This window comes from Nuphar pumila, chromosome 15, assembly GCF_984573655.1.
Source record: "Nuphar pumila chromosome 15, dmNupPumi1.hap1.1, whole genome shotgun sequence".
NCBI classification, from domain to species: domain Eukaryota; kingdom Viridiplantae; phylum Streptophyta; class Magnoliopsida; order Nymphaeales; family Nymphaeaceae; genus Nuphar; species Nuphar pumila.
The window spans coordinates 34,367,289-34,387,102 of record NC_143263.1 but is presented as its reverse complement, the minus strand read 5'-3'; the positions used below and the strand labels follow the sequence as shown (position 1 = coordinate 34,387,102).

Here is a 19,814-nt window from a genome sequence, read left to right as displayed (position 1 = left end):
TCTACAAGCAACCAATGCAGCTATCAGATATTAAGCACGTTGTAGGTCACTATACTTTCTGATTTTACATTTGGGGTAACTATTACATGTGATGTCTTAACACATGACTGGAAGGGACCATCTTAGATTTATCTAATAAAGGTGAAAAACATAATTGGCAGATTTCTCATGTATCAGATTATGTTAAAAAATACAGTACCAATCATCCTGTGAAATGTAGACCAGAACGGGCCTCGGCTGTTAGACGGGCAGTCGGGGTTTGATTCCCACAGGCGTTATTCCCCTTGCGTAGGCTGAAGCTGGTGACTGCCTGGGGTCAAGGGGTGCGCCAGGGTTTACACCCCTCGGTGGTTTCCCCGTTCCTGTATGAAAAAAAACATCCTGTGAAATGACACTATCCTGAGAAAGGGACAAGGCCCTCGAGACTCCAACAGACTCTCTTGGCCATTCATGCTATTTTCACAGATTGGTTTCACGGTGGAAAGGAAGGTGCCTATCTGGAACTCGATCCACAAGACGTCTGTCCTCGAACCACTTCAACACCGACTTCCAAGGAAGGTTGGTCACATGTACAATGCTGCTGATCATCGCATTCTGAATATGAAAACCAAGTCATAAACTACATTCATGAAAAAATAGAAAAGATCTGATATATATGCCATTAAACTGTTTTTTTTTTCTAATGTCCATCAGTGTAAAATCCATTCAAGCATCTATTTATGATCCTAATGTACATGTAAATAATGCAATAGCGTATTCATAAATCAAATAAACCAGCAAAAGAAAGTTAAAAGATCTCATTCCAAGGTAAGGCCTCCTACATGAACAATCCAACATCTCCCATTTGGCTTGAAAGCCACTATTATAATGAAAAACTTCATATCTCATATCAAGAGTGTTTGTAGAAATTACTGAAGGACCACTAGCATATTTGCCAGTGAGATTGTGCAGGATATCTTTGAATTTTATTTTCTTTGCATTTCAGACTACCCTTTCCTCTTGTGGATGACTCCCGGACACCCATTCTTTGAAAGAAACTCCACATTCCAAAAAAAAACGGGAAGCCAATGAGTTTGTGAGCATCTCTACCAATAAATTGTGCACCCATATGACATCCAGGCTTTACATTGCCTTGGTAATTTGGTTGCCTCACAAAATACACATTGCACAATAGGGGTGTCAACGGGTCGGGTTGGGTTCTGAGTCTTCTGACCCAGGTGAGACCAAACCCAGTTTTGATTTAAGATGGTGGTACTGGGTCTGGACTCGGGTCCAACAGGATCTACCATAAGAGAAACCATACTCATTCTCTACAAGGATAAAATGAACCAGACCCGGTAAAATAATATTTTTTAAATCTTTTTTACATTGAAAAGTAGAGATCTTAGTCAGAACTTGAGTCAGGCCTGGGTCTGGTATGAAATTTCATAAACCATACCCAGCTCCGTATATTAATCAGATCCTTTGAATCTGACCTGGATTCTAATCAGACCTCTTTGTTTATCACCAAACCCTGACCCTATAGGGTTTGGTACGGGTTGGGTTCAGGTCAAACCCAACCCATTGACACCCCTATTGCACAATCCCCTACATGATAATAGAAGCTGAGTATGACTAGCGGACATATACTACATATAACCTTTTCAATTACAGCAATACTACATATATCTTCTGCAATTACAGCAGTTACAAAGTGTTAAAACATACGAGTTTAGTCTCTCATGTGTATTTTATTTTTTATTCTTGGTTCAAGTATGTCATGTTGCACATATGAACGACTATAAACGGCAGAAACAGCATGTTGTAGATATGTTAGCCAGTAGTCTTCTAGGAGAGCAGATCAAGTGATCTGATAAATCACTTTTAGAAAAGTGATTTGGCATCCTCGCCGTCCACAATGTACACAAGGACCATGAGGTCCTTGTGGGATGAAGCAATGGACGGTGAAGATGTCAACAGATCACCTGATCTGCTCTTGTCTTCTAGTGGGTTCATCCTCAATATGCTGTGTCCCTAATCTTTTAAACTATGTCAATTAGATATGGCTATAGATAGGGGATACAGCCATTTTTATAGAGTTATTCATCATGGAAACTGTGTGCAAGGAGACCTTCCATTTGTGCCAAAGGGTTCCCAGCTTGAACCATCGGCCGTTTGCCATGGTTTTGAAAATTTACATTGAAAATTTTAGATGATAATTTGTAAATTTTTATGAAGGGCTCTCTCAAAAACAAAAATTAAGGGTGAAAAAAGAATAAGTGATCAAGAGCGATGAAGTATGAAATCTTGAAAATGATCAGAGTGGCAAGTCTTGGTAGGGTATGAAAATCAAGCAACATTGTGTGTGACCACAATTTTTTCGAGTAAGGAGCATTAGGAGTACATGGCTGTCAATGATGGGTGTTGATAGAAGTGAACATGAGTCTCGGATTCCCAGGTCAAGGATCCATTGATTTATAAGTTCAACTTCTAAAGTGAAGTGCTTTGTTGCTGCTGTTTATTAGAACACGAAGAATGCATGAGAAGGGGCCTCCTTTTTACCTTAGCAGGCGTGCCCAAGTTGCCTTTTTTTCCCTCTCCTCACTTGAATCAAGTATGCAAGTGTTTGAAAATAATAAAGAGTTATTGGCATCTGGCTAATGGAGGTAACTGAAAGCAAATAAACCAAGTCTATGTACCTTTAATAAACATAAAAATTCCTCGTATAATAGTTGTGAATAGTTAAGTCTACAACCACATCACAGTATCGCTGGATAAGACTGTAGGTCAGCATTGACAGTTTTTCTCAAGTTCCATCTGTCTTGAAACAACAAGAAGCAACCGGTTTTGTCGCCAGGATTACATTCTTATTCTCTACATCCTTTTTCAACAGTGCAGTAGCTGATAGTTCCCCTCTCCCAATATATGGAAAATGAAACATACATATCAGACGGTTATATTGTCAGCAGTGGCATTTTAGGATCTTGTTTTATTTTTTTTCAGTTAAATCATCATACAAATGACAGGGTATAAAAGAATAAAAATCACACCCAGCCCTTTTTTTGTATTTCATGATGCATGGAAGGAAAAATGGTTGATGAAAATGTGTCTAGAATCTAGATACTCGATATCAGGGAACCAGCGGTTCACAACCTAAGCGGAGAGTTTATTCTCTCATGTATCAATAATGAAGCAAAACATCGTGCTACAAAACATGCATATCAGAATTACTAGGAACCACTCCCAAGATTGTTTGGAAAGGTGAAATTCTTGCAGGAACATAAGAGGTTATTGAATTGATTAAGAATATCAAAGACAGTTTCAGACCAAACACCATAAACAACAAGCAAGAGCTTTTTCAAGAACACTCTAGTCCTTACAAGAGCAGGAGATAACAATATCAAGCTCCTTTCTAGCCTCCGTAACTTTATGAAGGAGCTAACAATATCATCCTCCCACGAATGCATAATTTCCCTCCCAACTTCCTAAAATCATCCCCTTGAATTATGTGTACTATATCCCTTCCTTCATTACTCAGGGTAATCTTTGAATTTCTTAATTCTAATAAGGCAACCATGAATGTCAAGTTTTATCATTGTCCCAATATTGATTGCAAACATGCAGATTACAGAACAAAACTTGCCATACCAAGCTTTTTCAATTTCTTTTCCTTGGTCTACTTCCACACAATATCTAGAATAGCTGGTTTACCATACAAGCACCTATCATAGCATCCACCATGATGCTAGGGATATGGGGTAATTTATCATATCTTCAAGCATCAAACCAATCTCATGTACAACATATGATACTGTGAAGATATTATGGACCCTACATTTAAAAATGCACCCAAGATACTTTGGAGACATCACAAAACCAATATGATCCATACTCAAACTGGTTTACCGGAAGCTTCTTAGGTGGGTGGGAAGCTCGCTTCCCGGAAACTCGCTTCTGAAGCGCGATACTCCTCGCTTCCGAAACTTCATGGGAAGCTCGATTCCCCCACGCTTCTTCTATGCTTCTCATACAAATGGTCTATGCATATTATATACTTTTCTCACGTTTCTTTTCCTCTTTTTCATGTATTTTTTCTCACGCTTTCACTCACTTTCCATGTACTTTCTTTAAATTGGTAACCATCATTGTTAGATTTTAACAAAAATTGAACTCTTTTACAGAAAAATCATGAAATATAAGAATGATCAATTTTATTTTAGTTTTTATTTGTTTCTTGTTTGATTCTATATTGCTTGATTTTTTATTCATATTTAGCTTTTAAATTAAAACTTCGCTTCCCGCTTGGTATAAATTTTAAAATGCCTTGCTTCTCGCTTCCGCTTCCCGTATCGTTTCCGGCTTTCGCTTCCTAGTTTGACAACCTTGGGATAGACCCGCTAACTCTATATGTTTGCATGTGGTGTGGGCATGCATGGTCAAGGACCCATGTCTTGCACCAACACTCATATCTGTTTCCAGGTAACATAGCAATTTATGATGTATATTTATCATAAAATAGCTAGAATTATTGTTAAAAAATTGCAATTTATGATGGCAGGCATACATGTTTTATTTAAATAAATTATGAAATTTCAACCACATATAGAAAGAAAAGTCTTTGGTGTGGATGTGCATATCATAAATTCGGTACCAATTATTGGCATCAGTAGATTGGACTGTATATATAGGTTTATCATGGATTATTTAACATGGATCATCATCATCAAGCCTTATTCCAACTACATGGGGAATTATTTAACATGGAACATGCTAGAGATTAATTCTCCACACCCAAATTGCTGGATGAAAAACATGATGAATGAACCATGGTTAGTTTGATTCTACTCATTGACGTAATTCATACTTGTCCAATTTCTGTGCCCACTAACATAGACAGCCATGATAGCAACATGTTAAATACATAGTTTGATGTGGAGGATTCTCAGATTTGAATCTCACCCAGGGGCTATCGTCTAGTTTGACAATCCAAAAAGGAAAAGACAGAAACTTGATTAAAACAACAACGTACATTATACACAGACAATTATATATGAAAGGAAACACAAACAAAGCCATAAGGCATCAGGAAAAAACTGTAAATGATATGCTATAACTCTGCTTTCTACTTCTCCAAGGGCATACTAGCAGCAAAGGAGACAGCCGGTTCAGATAATCCATTTTTCAGTAATTCTAAATAAGTATCTGATTATGATGATAACTTCCAAACAATTACCTTAGTGTCTAGCAGCTATCGTTGTATATCAAACACTGATCATGCAACTGATGAAGATATCAGTATACAGCAAAAATTCCAAGAAAAACCCAGAAAAACTATGTTTTAAAGATAGAGATCAAGAAACTCACTGTGGGACGCTTTGTACGAGCATAAACTCTTTCCATGGTTTCAATTTGCACTTTCTTTAGTCGTTTTTGACTAGACCATCTATTTCTCATGACATGGATAGGCTCCTTTTTCTCATCTTCAGTCTTCCCAGCTTCTGTCAGTGAACTATCTACACGTTTAGCCACAGCCTCTATAGGTGAACTCTCTATAGGTTTGATTTCAGTTTCTATAGGTGATGGTGTAACTTTATCAGGCAATGAAGCAGAAAGCAGCAAAAGATTAGGAGGAGGATCACGAAGCAGTTCAAGGACCACAGCCCTTTCAAGACCTAGCTCAGCTGCCAAGCTTTTGATCTGACAGATAATGGAGACAAGGTCAGAATACATAGTACCACAGTGACCCACCTAAGTGCCACATGAAATACATTTGTGGAGGCTTACATTGGTCTTTCTTCGGCCGACCTTTAAGGCTGAAGCTAATCTACGAAGCTGCCAATTCTTAAGCTTCATGGGCTTAACCTCTTCCTCATCATCCTCATCACTTTCCATCTCTATACTCTGAAGCAAAGCTAGTTCACCATCTTCCTCATCATTAAGTGCATCTTCCAACTCTTGCTCAAGCCTTGCTAGATCTTCCTTGGTTATTTCACCATCCTCATTATATAAGGACAAATCTTCATTTTTCAGATCTTCTTCTAGCATGCTAAAGAGTGCTTCAAAGGCACCTTCATCTGGATCTTCATCATCAAGTGTGCCTTGGGCAATTTTCTGCAGGGGAAGACCAAACAACATGAATCAAAACTATAAAGAAGTTAACAAAGATCTGGAATGACTGGAAAAATGAAATAACTGATTTACAGCAACGCCAAGTAAGTGGTCAATAAATCATTTGCAGAGTAGCGCTCAAGGAGCAGAAAATGGAAAACACAATTTAGTGCTATTGAGCTTGAAAAAAGTAAGCCTCAACAACTGTTTGATGCCATCTGTACGGATGAGATAGCTGCAAATTCTCTATTTTTTTTGTTAATTTCTAAGAATCCAGACTTGTTTATAAGTGACAGCAGTAAAACACAGGAGTCATTTTGAGATTCCATTCCAGGACATCCATCACCCTATCACTAGGGCTAGAAAACGAGATGAACCGCTCGTGCCTCGGCTCATGTTTGGCTCGTAAAGAGCTCGTTCAAACTCGTAAAATAAGCTCGACAAGCTCAAGCATGAACAACCAATGTTCATCTTGGCTCGGCTTTTATAGGCTCATTCATTAATAATAAATATATTTTACATCTTTTATATTATAGAATGAAGATGGTCGGACTGTTTGGGCTGCAAGCAACAAGTTTAAAGTTCAAATCCTATTGCTTACAAGTTTGAAATAATTATTTATTTTGTAAATGAGCCAGTTTGAGATTGACTTAGTAAGTTTAGGGACCAAATTCTATTGTTTTCAACATTTGAATTTTTTTTTTTTTTTTTGTAAATGAGCTTGCTCTTGCTCGGCTCGTTTAGCTCGGGCCTTTCAAGAGCTCAAGCTCGGCTTGACTCGACACAAGAAACGATCCAACCTTGAACACCCTCTGTTCAGTTCATTTGGCTTGTTTACCAGCCCTGCTTATCACTAATCAATATAAACAACATATCATTTGGTAACCTAAATTTATAATCAACGTATGGATGGAAATTTATACACTCCTACATAATATCAGAGACATTTAGCATTTCTTTCTAAAATCATCATCCAGTATATCTGGTGAATGTATGCATGATCTGTTGTTACATAGGGGAAAAAGAGCAAATTCTGAATATGAAATTCGAAAGCAAGTGCATGAATGTGCAAGCTCATGGTGAGAAAATGCAAGATTATCTATTTTCAGGCACATACATTTTCCTTGAGCTTATTGCATCATACCATAGTGACAAAAACACTTTTTTCAATCAATATTGGCACCAAATTCTCATGATAAACTGAAATTTTTATTAATTTCCTAATAAAAACATGAAAATTTGAAAAAGTAAGGTACAATTCTTTTGGCATGAAAGGACATTTCCAATATTGAGAAAGTTCAATTTCATACTACGAAAAGTAAGCTTTCAATATTCTTTTTTGTTGGAACTCGAGCTTCTCATGAATCTTCAAAAGCATTAAAGATGCGTGCAATAGAGTTTCGCGCTTCCGAGGTTTTACGAAGCTTTTTGATGACTAAGGGTGCATTTGGATAGAGCAGAAACTAGAGGAATGAGAATTCTCAAGTCTTGCCAGGTAAATTTCCCGTGTTTGGGGTTAATTGAGAAAGGAATTTAGAATTCTCAATATCTTCAATTTCTCGGCTTTTGAACTACCACCTCCTTAGGTGGTATTTTTTATTTTGAGAATTTGAGGGCTCTCTCTTTCCTCATTATCGGGCTCCTCATTACCTCTCCTCCATCGCCTTCATGAAACTAATGACGAGCACAACAACAACTACCTGGAGGCCACCACAACACCACTAATAGTAAACTTCAGGGAACCTTCTTCAGCCAGAGGTTAGGCCTCTCTCTCTCTCAAAGCTTGGTTGGGGGTCTCCCTACTCGTTAATGGAGGGTGGAGGATTAGAAACCTTCATCCTGATGATATGAATGATCATGGTTCCTGAATCCTTATGTTTTCTCATTTAACATGTGAGCTTTAGGAATTCGGGATCCTTTTCCTCATTTGGAGATTTATGACAAGATTGCTACATTTGATAGATTTATTGTGTTGATTTTCCTTTTTTCATATTGTGGACAAGATGGTTATGGTTTTTTGGGAAATATTTGAATTTTCAGATGTTTGGGGGTTGGGAATTTGAAGTTTTGGGGTTTAGGTTTCTTATAATAAGAAAATATTAGTGATTTTTGTGTCGTTTGGGATATATTAAATCAAGATGAGCATGATGTTCCCTATGATCATGGAGATGTATGTGAAATGTGGGCCAGTAAATGAAGTGCACAACATGTTTGATGGAATGTCTGAGAGGGATCTGCTGGATACACATAGAATGGACAGTTTATTGAGCATTATTTTTCATCCTTGTGTTCACAAAGATGGGGTTTCAGAAGTAACTGTGATGGTAGGGAGCGAGCAAGAAAAGCTTTTGGAGTTGATTGGACTGGAATAAAGACTACTTCCTCTGATTTTGCTCTATTTTACAGCTTTGCACTATGCTAATTTTGGGGTTACTGGTACTAATGGGAGCAACTGAAGTGCTTGATCTGCTGCCCATTGCTACAATATGTTGTAGTGAACCAGCTTGGAGGCATAATTTATGAGAGGATTTGCTCAGAAAGTAGGAATTAAGGGATTGGATATGTGTGACGTGGGAATGTTTGGCTTCAGATCCTCATGGGTAAGGTTAAGTTCTAAACCTGTAGACCCACAATTTTGGCATGTAAGAATGTTGTACAACCACTAGTGGTTTTATCTAGCCCTCTACTATATATGAGAGAATGAAAATAAGACCCTGTTTTCTTCTCTGTTTTAATATGAAATTTTCAGTTTCTTAACTAGTTTCCTCTCTATTTTTGTGGTCACTGCTATGTTTCTTTGTTTTGTTATCTTATGCTTTGCCTCTCATACTTTTGACGAGGGCTGCAGTTCAAGTGTCTACGAGACAGATTGCATGGAGAAGTGAGTTATGTATGAGCTCAATGGCTTGTTTAACTTTTGAAAGTTGGTCCAAGTCAACTCCAGAAGTAACTCGACCATTAAGCTATTGTAAGTCTTGAGACACAGTTTTTGGAAACTTTGAAAATTATGCATGCAATTAGGGTTGGGCAACGGGCTGGGCCGCCCGATGGGCCAAGCCAACTCGGCCGGCCATGGGCCAAGATTTTAGGCCCGGTCCCACTAGGTACCGGGCCAAAACCCAGCCCGTTATATACGTGGGCCGGCCCGGCCCGATGGGCTTGAGATATTTATTAGTTTTTAAATAATATAAAAAATAACTATTGCATAGTAACTTGGTAACTATTATTATTTACCTAATTAGTTACATTAATTTTATGGAAACTAGAAAGATAATTAATTAGGTGCATGAAAAGTTGGGAACTTATTAATTATTACTATTTACAAATGCATTTGGGCGGGGCCGGGCTGGACTCGGCTTGCTTCACATTGGCCCGTTGGACCAATGGGCCGGGCCACTCTTCAAACCCAAGTCCATTAAAAACCGGTGGGCCGAGCTCTAAAGCCCGGTGGGCCGCACTTAAAGATATGGCCAGACTATATTATCTCTAATACAAGGTACACACTACCAAACAAGGGGATAAGAGTGTAAGAGATTTTTATGGTCTCTTATCCCTTATTTGGGATGAATTGGCTATGTTGGAATCAAACTGAGAAGGTTCAACAATTGATATGAGAAAACAAGTTGAAAGAGAAAATCTTTTTTTTTCTATATGGTCTTCAACTGGAATTTGAGCAAGTTAGGTCATCTTTACTTTATAGGACTTCGACTCCTTCTATAAGTGATGCTCTGTGTTAAATATGTCAAGAAAAAATTAGACTTAGAATGCACAAGTCTAGTGATGAGGTGCTTGCCGTGTCAAAACTAGAAAATTTTGTAAAAACTTATAAACCTCCTCATTTTGAAGAAAAAATCAATGGAAGAGGACATAATGGGGAACGAGCCAGACTAGGAAGCGGAAGCAAGAAGCGATGCATTTTAAAATGTATAGGAAGCGGGAAGCGAGGAATAAAAAAAAAGAAATATAATAATTGAATGTGAATCATAATGAAACACAAATAAAAACTAAAATAAAAGTGACTAATATTAAATTTCACGATTTTTTAGTGTAAGAATTAAATTTTTAACAAAATCTAAAAATGATGATTACCAATTTAGAGAAGCACATGGAAGTAAGTGAGAAGAGTGAGAGAAAACACATAAAAACATAAAAAGTTGAGTAAGAGAACATATAAGATGGATAAATGAAGTGTGTGGAAAGCATAGAAGTGTGGGAGAATCGAGGTTCTCATCAAGTTTCGAAAGAGAGTATCGTGCTTCTGAAGCGAGTTTCCGAGAAGCGAGCTTCCCACCTATCTAAGAAGCTTCCGATAACTCTGGAGGAAACAATGAAGGAGGATAAAGGGTGGTAAAATTAATTGTCACTATTGTAAAGAACAGGGACACATAAGACCAGACCGTCCCAAACTCAAAAAGGTGACCACGGTAAGTGAAGAACCTCAAGAATCAAAGAAAATGGGCAACTTCAATGACTTGACAAATGTCCAAATTGCGAAAGCCGTTTAACAAATACTAAAAGTCACTCCATCTACATTCGGTGTCGTCGTTTTCTCTTCTTCTCCTTCGGGTAAGTCCTTTTGGATTTGGGATTTGGGAACTTTTTTCATATGACTCATAATGAGTTCCTACTATTCAATTGCACTAGTTTATATTTTTTATGTGTCAACCGCCGATGATACTTCTTTAAAAGTTAAAAATATAGGAAACTTTAACAATGATTCAAAAAAAAAAATTGTTCCAAATGTTAAGGTTATTCAAAAACTTGATTTAAACCTTTTTTCGATTTCTCAAATTTTCAATTATGGGTGTAAAGTATTCTTCTCACCTAAGACTTGTTGGGTACAGGATCTCCAGTCAGGGAAGCCGATAGGGCAAGGCCATAGAAGATGAAACATTTACTATATGAACTCTATGTCTACCTAAAGACTCTCTTTGTAACCATATCCAAGAAACTAATTTGGATCTTTGGCATAAAAGATTAGAACATCCAAGTATATACAAACTATTCTTTTTTCCATTTTTGAAAAAAATTTATAAGAAAAAAGAAATTGTACGTAAAGATTGTATACTTGGAAAAATGCAAATGATGCCTTTTAGATCTAGAACTTCACTGACTAATGAAGATTTTGAATTAGTGCATTCGGATGTATGGGTCAGTTCCCGTTATGTCAAAAGGTAGTTACTCATACTATGTTACATTCATAGATGATTTTAGTAGACACACTTGGATGTACTTCCTTAGACTCAAATCCAAAGTTTTTTCATGTTTTAAAAATTTTTATATTCTTGTTAAAAATAAATTTAAAACAAATATTAAGATCTTCAACTCCGACTTGGGGAGAGAGTTTCTTTCAAATCATTTTTAATCCTATCTAAAAACCCATGGTATTTTGCACAAAAACTATTTTCCTATGACCCCCCAACACAATGAAATTTTTGAAAGAAAACATCGTCATATTATTGAAACTACTAGGACCCTACTTATTTCAAAAGAAGTTCCAAAGAAGTTTTGGGTCAAAGCCGCTCTCACCATGGTTTATTTAATAAATAGAAAGACTTGTCAAATTTTAGAAAACAAATCTCCAATTGAAAAACTCTTTAAGATTTCTCCTGATTTGAAAAGATTAAGGGTGTTCGGATGCAAATATTTTGTGCTACTTGAAAAATACAATAAATTCTCTCGTAAAGCTATTAAATGTGTTTTTTCTAGATATGTCGAAAATCAAAAAGGTTGTTGATGCTATGACTCTAAAAATAATAAAACTTTATGTATCTAGAAATGTAACATTTCTTGAAAAATAAAAGGGATTTGATCTTGAAAAAACTAAAGAAGAATCCGAGTAATTCTTCTTGTTTGACTTATTGCCAAGTCCAACATTGAAAATGATGATAATGAAGTTAGTGATAATGTTGAGTTAAATGATGAACCAAGTGAAGAAAGAGAACCAGCTCATAACCTTATGCAATACTCTAGACAAGCATCAGATAATGGGGAGCATCCATGTGCTTTTGAGAAATATAGCTAACCAACAAGTATAGAAAATCTAGTGTTAGAAGATTAGAACGAATATCTAGACCTCCAAATAGGTTTGTCTCCTATGAATCTTTTTCTCCAAACTACAAAGCATGTCTTCTAGCAATTCACTCGTATCATGAGTCATCCAACTATAGAGAAGCCAAAGACATAAAAGAATGGGTAGAAACTATGAAAATAGAATTAGATGCATTACATAAGGCTCATACTTAGGAAGTCCAACATTTTCCTAAGGGAAAGAAGACAATAGGATGTAGATAGGTATTTAAGGTCAAAACAAAGAGTGACGAATCCCTACAAATATATAAAGAAAAATTAGTTGTGAAAGGGTATTTCCAAGAATATGGTATAGATTATGAAGAAACGTTTGCCCCAGTCGTTCGCATGACCACAATTAAGATTAAGTAGCATCCATTAGGAAATAACTTATATATCAGTGAGATGTTAAGAATGCTTTCTTAAATGAAAATTTAAATGAAAAAGTCTACATGGATCTTTTTCCTGATCTGACTATTGAAAATTGTATGGTTCTTCATCTTCAGAAGGCTTTACATGGGCTTAAACAAGCTCCTAAAGCATGGTATGATTGATTTAGTGGGACTATGATAAATTTTGAGTTTAAATCTTGTTATACTGACAGTGCTCTTTTTATAAGATCTATAGGTACTTTGCTTATCATTTTTCTCTTGTATGTTGATAATATGATCATCACTGACAATGTTCTAAAGAAAATTGAAGAAATTAAAATTATGCTTAAGAAATCTTTTGATATGACTGACCTTGGTTTTTTGAGATAATTTTTAAGTATTGAAGTAGCATATTCACCAAGAGGATACATTTTGTCTCAAATAAAGTTTATAGTTGATATTATTGCGTGTTCAGGATCATATACACAAAATATGTTGATACTCATGAAGTGATAAATGCTAAAATGAGAGTTAAAGACAGAGTTTTATTAGATGATCCAACTCCTTATAGGCAACTTATCGGATCACTAATATATTTGCTTATTGCTAGACCGGGTATTGCACATGCAGTGCATACTGCAAGTCAGTTTCAACATGCACCTATGTCAGTTCACATGAGTGACGTGTTAAGAATAGCTTGATACATCAAGAAGACTATATCTAAAGGGCTATTCTTATCTTCTTCATCATCTTTAAATCTTATTACTTATACTGATTCTGATTTAGGAGGAGATCACAATAATTGACACTCAACTAAAGGTTTTTTTTGTGTTTGTCGGTGATTTTCTCGTTTCCTGGATATGCAAAAAGCAACAAAATTTGTCTTTATCTTCCACGAAAGCAGAATATAAGGCGATGGCTACAACAACAACAACCGAGGTCGTGTGGATAAGATCCTCACTTTCAGACATGGGTGTTGATGTTTCAAAACCTTCAAAGATATGTTGCGATAATAAAAGTGCCATATATATAGCCAACAATCATAGATTTCATGAACGAACAAAACATATCGAGATGGATTGTCACTATGTTCGAGAAGAATACTTGAAGGAGACAATTACTTTACCATATGTTCAGTTCGAGTTTCAGATTGCAGACTTCTTCACCCTCTACCATGATTTCTATTTCTTTTTAATAAACTTTCGGTGATCTCATCGTAAGTTTGAGGGGATGCTAAAACAATTGTATACATATATTCATACAATATATGTATATCAGGGGTATTTTAGTCATTTCATATGTTGTAATAAATACAATCCAATAGGGACTGGATAGTCTTTTTAGATTTTTTATTTTATTTTCATTTTTAATATAAAACTGTTTGTGACTGTTGGGAAGCAATCCAACTAGTCGTTGGACTGCTCCCAACAATCATATTTCTGATCGTTGGAGGCAGTCCAACGACGGTTGGACTGCCTCCCTTCACTCCCTTTTTTACAATTGTATTGCTCTATAAATAGAGCCTTTTGTAAGTGTTAAGGTATGCTTTTTCAAGGATACTTGTTGAGATTATAAAATCATTATTTTTACATTGTGTTGTTGAAGTTTGTGTTTTGTATATCTCCTTTGCGAGATTGTAATCGTTTCATTAAAGACCATATTGTGATTTATGCACTTGTGTAGCCCTTTGTTGGCATTGTGATTGTGCACATCTTGTTTCATTTCATCAATCTCATAAAAATTCTTGAGAATTATCCAAACGCACCCTAAAATTCAAACAATTTGCGTGCAAATGAAGAGAAATTAAGAAATTACTCGACATGGGCAGTCCTTGCCTTGTGGGTCTTAGCGGTCCTATGAGAGATTTCGACTTTCTGCCAAGAAGAACAGAGGTGCAGTCGAGACAGAGAAGCATGGGCCTCGTAAAGGAGACAAGCCAAAAAAACTCTTCGGAGACGACCACAAAAGGAGGAGGCTGGCTGAGGTCGGGGTGGTGGTGGTGGGCATAGTGGGGTGATGAAAGAAAGTAGGGCTTGACGGCCATCAAGAAGGGTGGTGCTCCCATTCCCACCCAGGCATCAACATCACAACAAGAGACCCCCATGAGACTTTTGCCCCTTTAAGCTCGTATTGAAAATCAAGCCCTCAATATTTTGAAAATATCTTCATTTAATCGTGATATTTTGAGAACAGTTAAAATCCCTAGGGTGTCCATGATAGGGCTATCATCAGGGTTGACCCAGACCCGCCAATATAATTAATAACCGAGTTTGGTTTCGGGTTCAGATTTTTTTGGGTACGCATAGAACTTGCATAATTAAAAATATATATATATATTAAAAACATGTATAAAATACTCAGGTCGGGTTAGGTAACCGACAAAATTCATGACCTAAACCCGACCTGAATATTGCTCAGGTCGGGTTCGGGTCGGTACTTTTCATGCCCATGCCTGGCAATTCAGTTGGGTCAGGTCAGGTCAGGTACCCGATACAAACTGGATCCGTTGACAGCCTAGTCGGTGATCCCACTGGGGTTTTTATTGCAAGGCCCAGACACATTAAGTGACCCAATTTTCAGCAAGAGTTCCTTGTCATTAGAAAAAAAAATTAAGTAAAAAATAATTTTATCCTACAATCGACATGGTTTTTTTGGTAGCACCCTTTTGACATCAAAAGTTTAAGCCCTATATTCCTTGGGTAACATGCCATCACTCCGTCCAGCCAACAAATAGATTTAAATGAAAATATAACGAGAAATTAGATAATTTTTTAAGGAAATTTAAAACAAAAAAAAAAAGTAATCTAAAGATATTAGGATCAAGCTTCTTTCATTTAAGAATAAGAGAAAAAAAGCTTTCACACATTAAAAATAGGAAGAAAAGATTCCCAAGCATGTTTCTCTCCTTAGCATAGCTTCAGTTTAGCACTTTGTGGCATCTAAATGCAGGAGCCTTGATATAATAATGTGACTACTCTTCCAATTCGCCAGTTTTTACATGTTTTTAACAATGGAGAGTACTCTTATTCCAAGGACAAAAAAGAAAAAGAAGAAACAACCAGGGGCGGAGCCAGGAATCTAAATTAGGGTGGGTACAAACGCAAAGTTAAAAAGAAAAAACATAATTACTAATAAACTATACTAATTCATGACATTAAAAAAAAATAAAAAATCTAACTGATAAAAAAACCCTCATATTCTAACCAAAACTTATTTATGGATTCATGCCTAATGGTAATTAGAAAAACACACACACAAAAAAATGCTAAAACCATAACTAAATGTTTATGTCATTCTAAAAAAACCAAATCAAAATCCTAATTCTTGCAAACATAAGAAATTATCCATTTATGCTAATTAATAAAAAACCATAATATTCTAACCAAAATCAAATCACACAATATTCATGGATTCATGCCTAATGGTAATTTAAACAAAAAACACAAACCACCTAAAACCATAACTAAATATTTATGTCATTTAAAAAAAAACAAATCAAAGCCTAATTCCTACAAACATCATAAATTATGCATTTATGCCAATTGATAAAAAAAGGCCCTACAATTCTAACCAAAAACATATCACGCAATATTCATGGATTCATGTCATGCCTAATGATAATTAGAAAAAAACACAGAAAACCCTAAAACCATAAATTAACATTTATGTCATTCTAAGAAAACCAAATCAAAACACTAATGACCACAAACATCATAAATTATGCATTTATGCTAATGGATAGGAAAACCCTAATATTCTAACCAAAATCAAATCCCACAATATTCATGGTTCATTCTTAATGGTAATTAAAAAAAACACAAAAACCTTAAAACCATAACTAAAAATTATGTCATTATAAAAAAGACAAATCAAAACCCCTATTCCGAAAAACATAAAAAAACAATGCATTTATGTTAATTAACAAAAGAACCTAATATTCTAACCAAAACACATTGATTCATGTTTAATGGTAATTAAAAAACAAAAAAAAAAACAGAACCATAAACTAAACATTTATGTCATTCTAAAAACACAAAATCAAAACCCTAAATCCTAACAAACATCATTCATAAATATGCCAATTTAAAAAAATGCAAAACTCCAAATTAAATATTTATGTCATTTGAAAAACCAAAATAAAAAACTTAAATCCTAACAAAATTCAAAGATTTAAGAGTTTAATAACCAAAATTAAGCATTCATTAATGGAATCATGCTTAATAATAATTGAAAAGAAAATAGCACAAAAATACCCTAAAACCCTAATTACATACATATTTATGTCATTTGGAAAAACCCAAATCAATATCCAAAGTCCTAAAAAAATCATAGATTTAAGCTAATTGAAAAAAAATCCTAATATTCTAACCAAAATCAAGCATTCATTTCTCATGCCTCATACTAATTGAAGAAAAAACCACAAAAAACCTTAAAACCCTAACTAAACATTCAAAATAGTTCCAAAAAAAGGAAAACTACATCAAAAACCTAAACCCTAACAATACATTATGCTAATTGAAAAACAAAACAAAACAAAACCCTATCAAGCCTTTTGAAAAAAAAAGATTGGAAAGAAGAAGAAGGAGACTGAACGTCTCAGCCACCAGGGCCACGGAAGTGCGCCAAAAAGGTCGTCGGACAGTGGACGGCCGAACGCAATCCGGCAAAGTTGAGAGAGAGAGAGAGAGAGAGCTAATTTATCCAAACGCACCCTAAAATTCCACCAATTTTGCATGCAAAGGAAGAGAAATTAAAAAATTACTAGACACGGTTGATCCTTGCCTTGTGGGTCTTAGCGGTCCGGGGAGAGACTCCGGCGTTCCGCCGAGAAGAACAGAGGCGGAGCCGAGACGGAGAAGCGGTGGGCCTCGTAAAGGAAAGGAGATTGCCCGCCAGAAAAACTCTTTCGGGACTGCCGCGGAAGGAGGAGGAGGCCGGCGGAGGTGGTGGTGGTGGGCATAGTGGGGCGGCGGAGGAAAGCAGGGGCTTGGCGCCCATCAAGAAGGGTGATGCTCCCATTCCCACCCAGGCGTCAAACATGACAACACGAGGTTTTTGCCCCTTTAAGATTGCAGCGAAAATGAAGCCCTCGATATTTTGGAAATATCCTCATTTAATCGTGATATTTTGAGAAACAGTTAAAACCCCTTGCGTGTCCGTGATAGGGCTGTCAAGTGTCAACTGGTCGTGACCCGGACCCGACAATATAACTAATAACCGGGTTTGGGTTCGGGTTCAAGTTTTGTTGGGTAGACATAGAACCTGCATAATTTTCAAATTTTATTTTTATTAAAAATATGTATAGAATACTTGGGTCGGATCGGGTCGGGTCGGGCAAAATTAATGACCTAAATCCCACCTGAATATTGCTCAGGTCAGGTTCCGGTTGACCTGAATATTATTCGGGCAAGCACTTTTCATGCCCATGCCTGACAATTCAGGGTAGGGTCAGGTACCTGATACAAACTGGACCCATTGACAGCCTAGTCAGGTCGGGTTTTTCTTGCAGGGCCAGGACTCATTAAGTGACCCGGTTTTCAGCTAGAGTTCCTTGTCATTAGAAATAAAAAACAATAAGTAAAAAATATTTTTAGCCTACAATCAACATGGTTTTTTTGGTAGCACCATTTTGACAGTCACCGTATCAATGGAACTTGAATCATCGATGTTCACTTGAAATTAAGCTTGGCATGTAACCCTAAGCCAGATCAAAAGTTTAAGCCCTATATTCCTTGGCTAACGTGCCATCACTCTGTCCGGCCAACAGATAGATTTAAATGAAAATATAACATGAGAAATTAGAGATTTTTTTTAAGGAAATTTAAAACCCCAAAAAAATGTAAGCTAAAGATATTAGGATCAAGCTTTTTTCATTTAAGAACAAGAAAAAAAAATGATTTCATACATTAAAAATAGGAAGAAAAAAATTCCAAGCAAGTTTTTCTCACTAGCATAGCTTCGGTTTAGCGCTTTGTGAGTATTCTTTCCAAGGACGGAAAAAAAAAAAACCATAGTAGCATATACATAAAAACAAACTTTTTAGGCTCTGGTCACACGTGGAATGAACCATCTCAAATGAGAAAGTACAAGCTTGACAAAGTTGGTCACAGAGTCAATCTTGTGACCAACTTTCTCAAGTTTCAAGGAAGAATCATTCTCAAGTAAGAATCACAACTTGCACTTTCTCATGTATGTAAAAACTTGAGAGAAGGTTGTGATTGTGTATTTGCACTCTCATGATCCCGAGAAAATAGTATTTTTCACGAGGCTTTGCTAGTGGTAAGTAACTCATTCAACATTGAAAGTCACAAAGGCAAAAAGAAAAAAGAAAAAAGAAAAAAGAAAAAAGAAAAAAGAAAAAACAAGGAAAATTTACATACATGTGGCTAATGTATGGTGACTTTACGTTTAGCTGCCTCATGTTTTGAATATTTAAAGAAAACACCTCACTTTTGCAAAAATTGCTCGGTTGGCTGCCCTTGTCACTTGTACTCTGTCAATTTACTGATTCGCACAACTGTAGCTACAAATTTTGGGAGCGATAAAAGTGACATTCAATAATTTAAAGAAAAAAATGTCATTTTAAAAATTAGAGTTAGGTGATACAGAAAGTACAACAACCTCAGCTGATCATATAAGCAATTTCTTAAAAAGGCAGTCATTTATCTCAAATATTTAAATATTAAAGTAGTAAGACAGATTTCCTATACATTAGGCACCTATATCTAAATTACCTGAAAAACTTTTAGTGATATGAGAATTCGGATCTTCCCAAGCAACTCCAAATAAAAGAAAATATTTCATATGAAAACTTTTCTTCTCAAGATTTTCTCAACCGCAGTCTTGTTCTCCATGTAAGGATGTGAAGACATTTTTCTTGGTTAAATTTTCACATTTGCACGTTCATCCCATTTGCATATCTCGTGGTCTCAAAATTCGCATATGAACATCCCTGTTCTTCTATAAAAACTTTTACCATTTTCAAACATGGTCTTAGTTTGATTATGTTTGTTCTTTTTTGGTTTTTTCAATGTTCCCGGAGCAGGTAGATCTTGGAGTGGGGTCACCGATATCCAAGCCTTTATGGAGCCCACCAGAGAAAAAAGCCCACACCCGGTGAAAGTCGAACCTGGAATGAAGGGGTCAGCATCTCCCCAAGCCTGCTACAGTTTGATTATGGTTGGATTTTGTTCACAGGTAGGCAACCGCAGAAAAAATATCCCCTTTAAGGTTTACTCTCTCTCTCTCTCTCCACAAGTGCGTGCACACACACACACACACAACATA

The 19,814-nt window shown here is 36.2% G+C and overlaps 1 protein-coding gene across 3 annotated transcripts; it reads right to left on the bottom strand.

Annotated features, from left to right (window-relative positions):
- On the bottom strand, positions 1-17,561 carry OCP3 (overexpressor of cationic peroxidase 3). 3 transcript variants are annotated; one of them, XM_089989049.1, is made up of 4 exons: positions 17,310-17,561; positions 5,764-6,090; positions 5,344-5,676; positions 1-594 (listed from the first exon to the last, which is right to left on the bottom strand). In XM_089989049.1, the coding sequence occupies exons 1-4, from the start codon at positions 17,544-17,546 to the stop codon at positions 460-462; spliced, it is 1,032 nt and encodes a 343-aa protein (XP_089845175.1). In that variant the 5' UTR covers positions 17,547-17,561; the 3' UTR covers positions 1-459. The 3 variants fall into 3 exon arrangements, with proteins under 3 accessions (XP_089845175.1, XP_089845176.1, XP_089845177.1); XM_089989050.1 differs by lacking the exon at positions 1-594 and adding an exon at positions 2,514-2,892; XM_089989051.1 differs by lacking the exon at positions 1-594 and adding an exon at positions 2,514-2,880.
- Positions 17,562-19,814: the final 2,253 nt, after the last annotated feature.

What these genes read in the sequence shown, in the direction of transcription:
- OCP3 (XM_089989049.1), bottom strand. Translation starts at nt 17,546, where the DNA reads ATGGGAGCATCACCCTTCTTGATGGGCGCCAAGCCCCTGCTTTCCTCC. An exon ending in GGACCGCTAAGACCCACAAG is followed by an intron (nt 6,091 to 17,309) that starts GCAAGGATCAAC and finishes CTTCCCCTGCAG; the next exon opens with AAAATTGCCCAAGGCACACT. An exon ending in TCGGCCGAAGAAAGACCAAT is followed by an intron (nt 5,677 to 5,763) that starts GTAAGCCTCCAC and finishes ATTATCTGTCAG; the next exon opens with ATCAAAAGCTTGGCAGCTGA.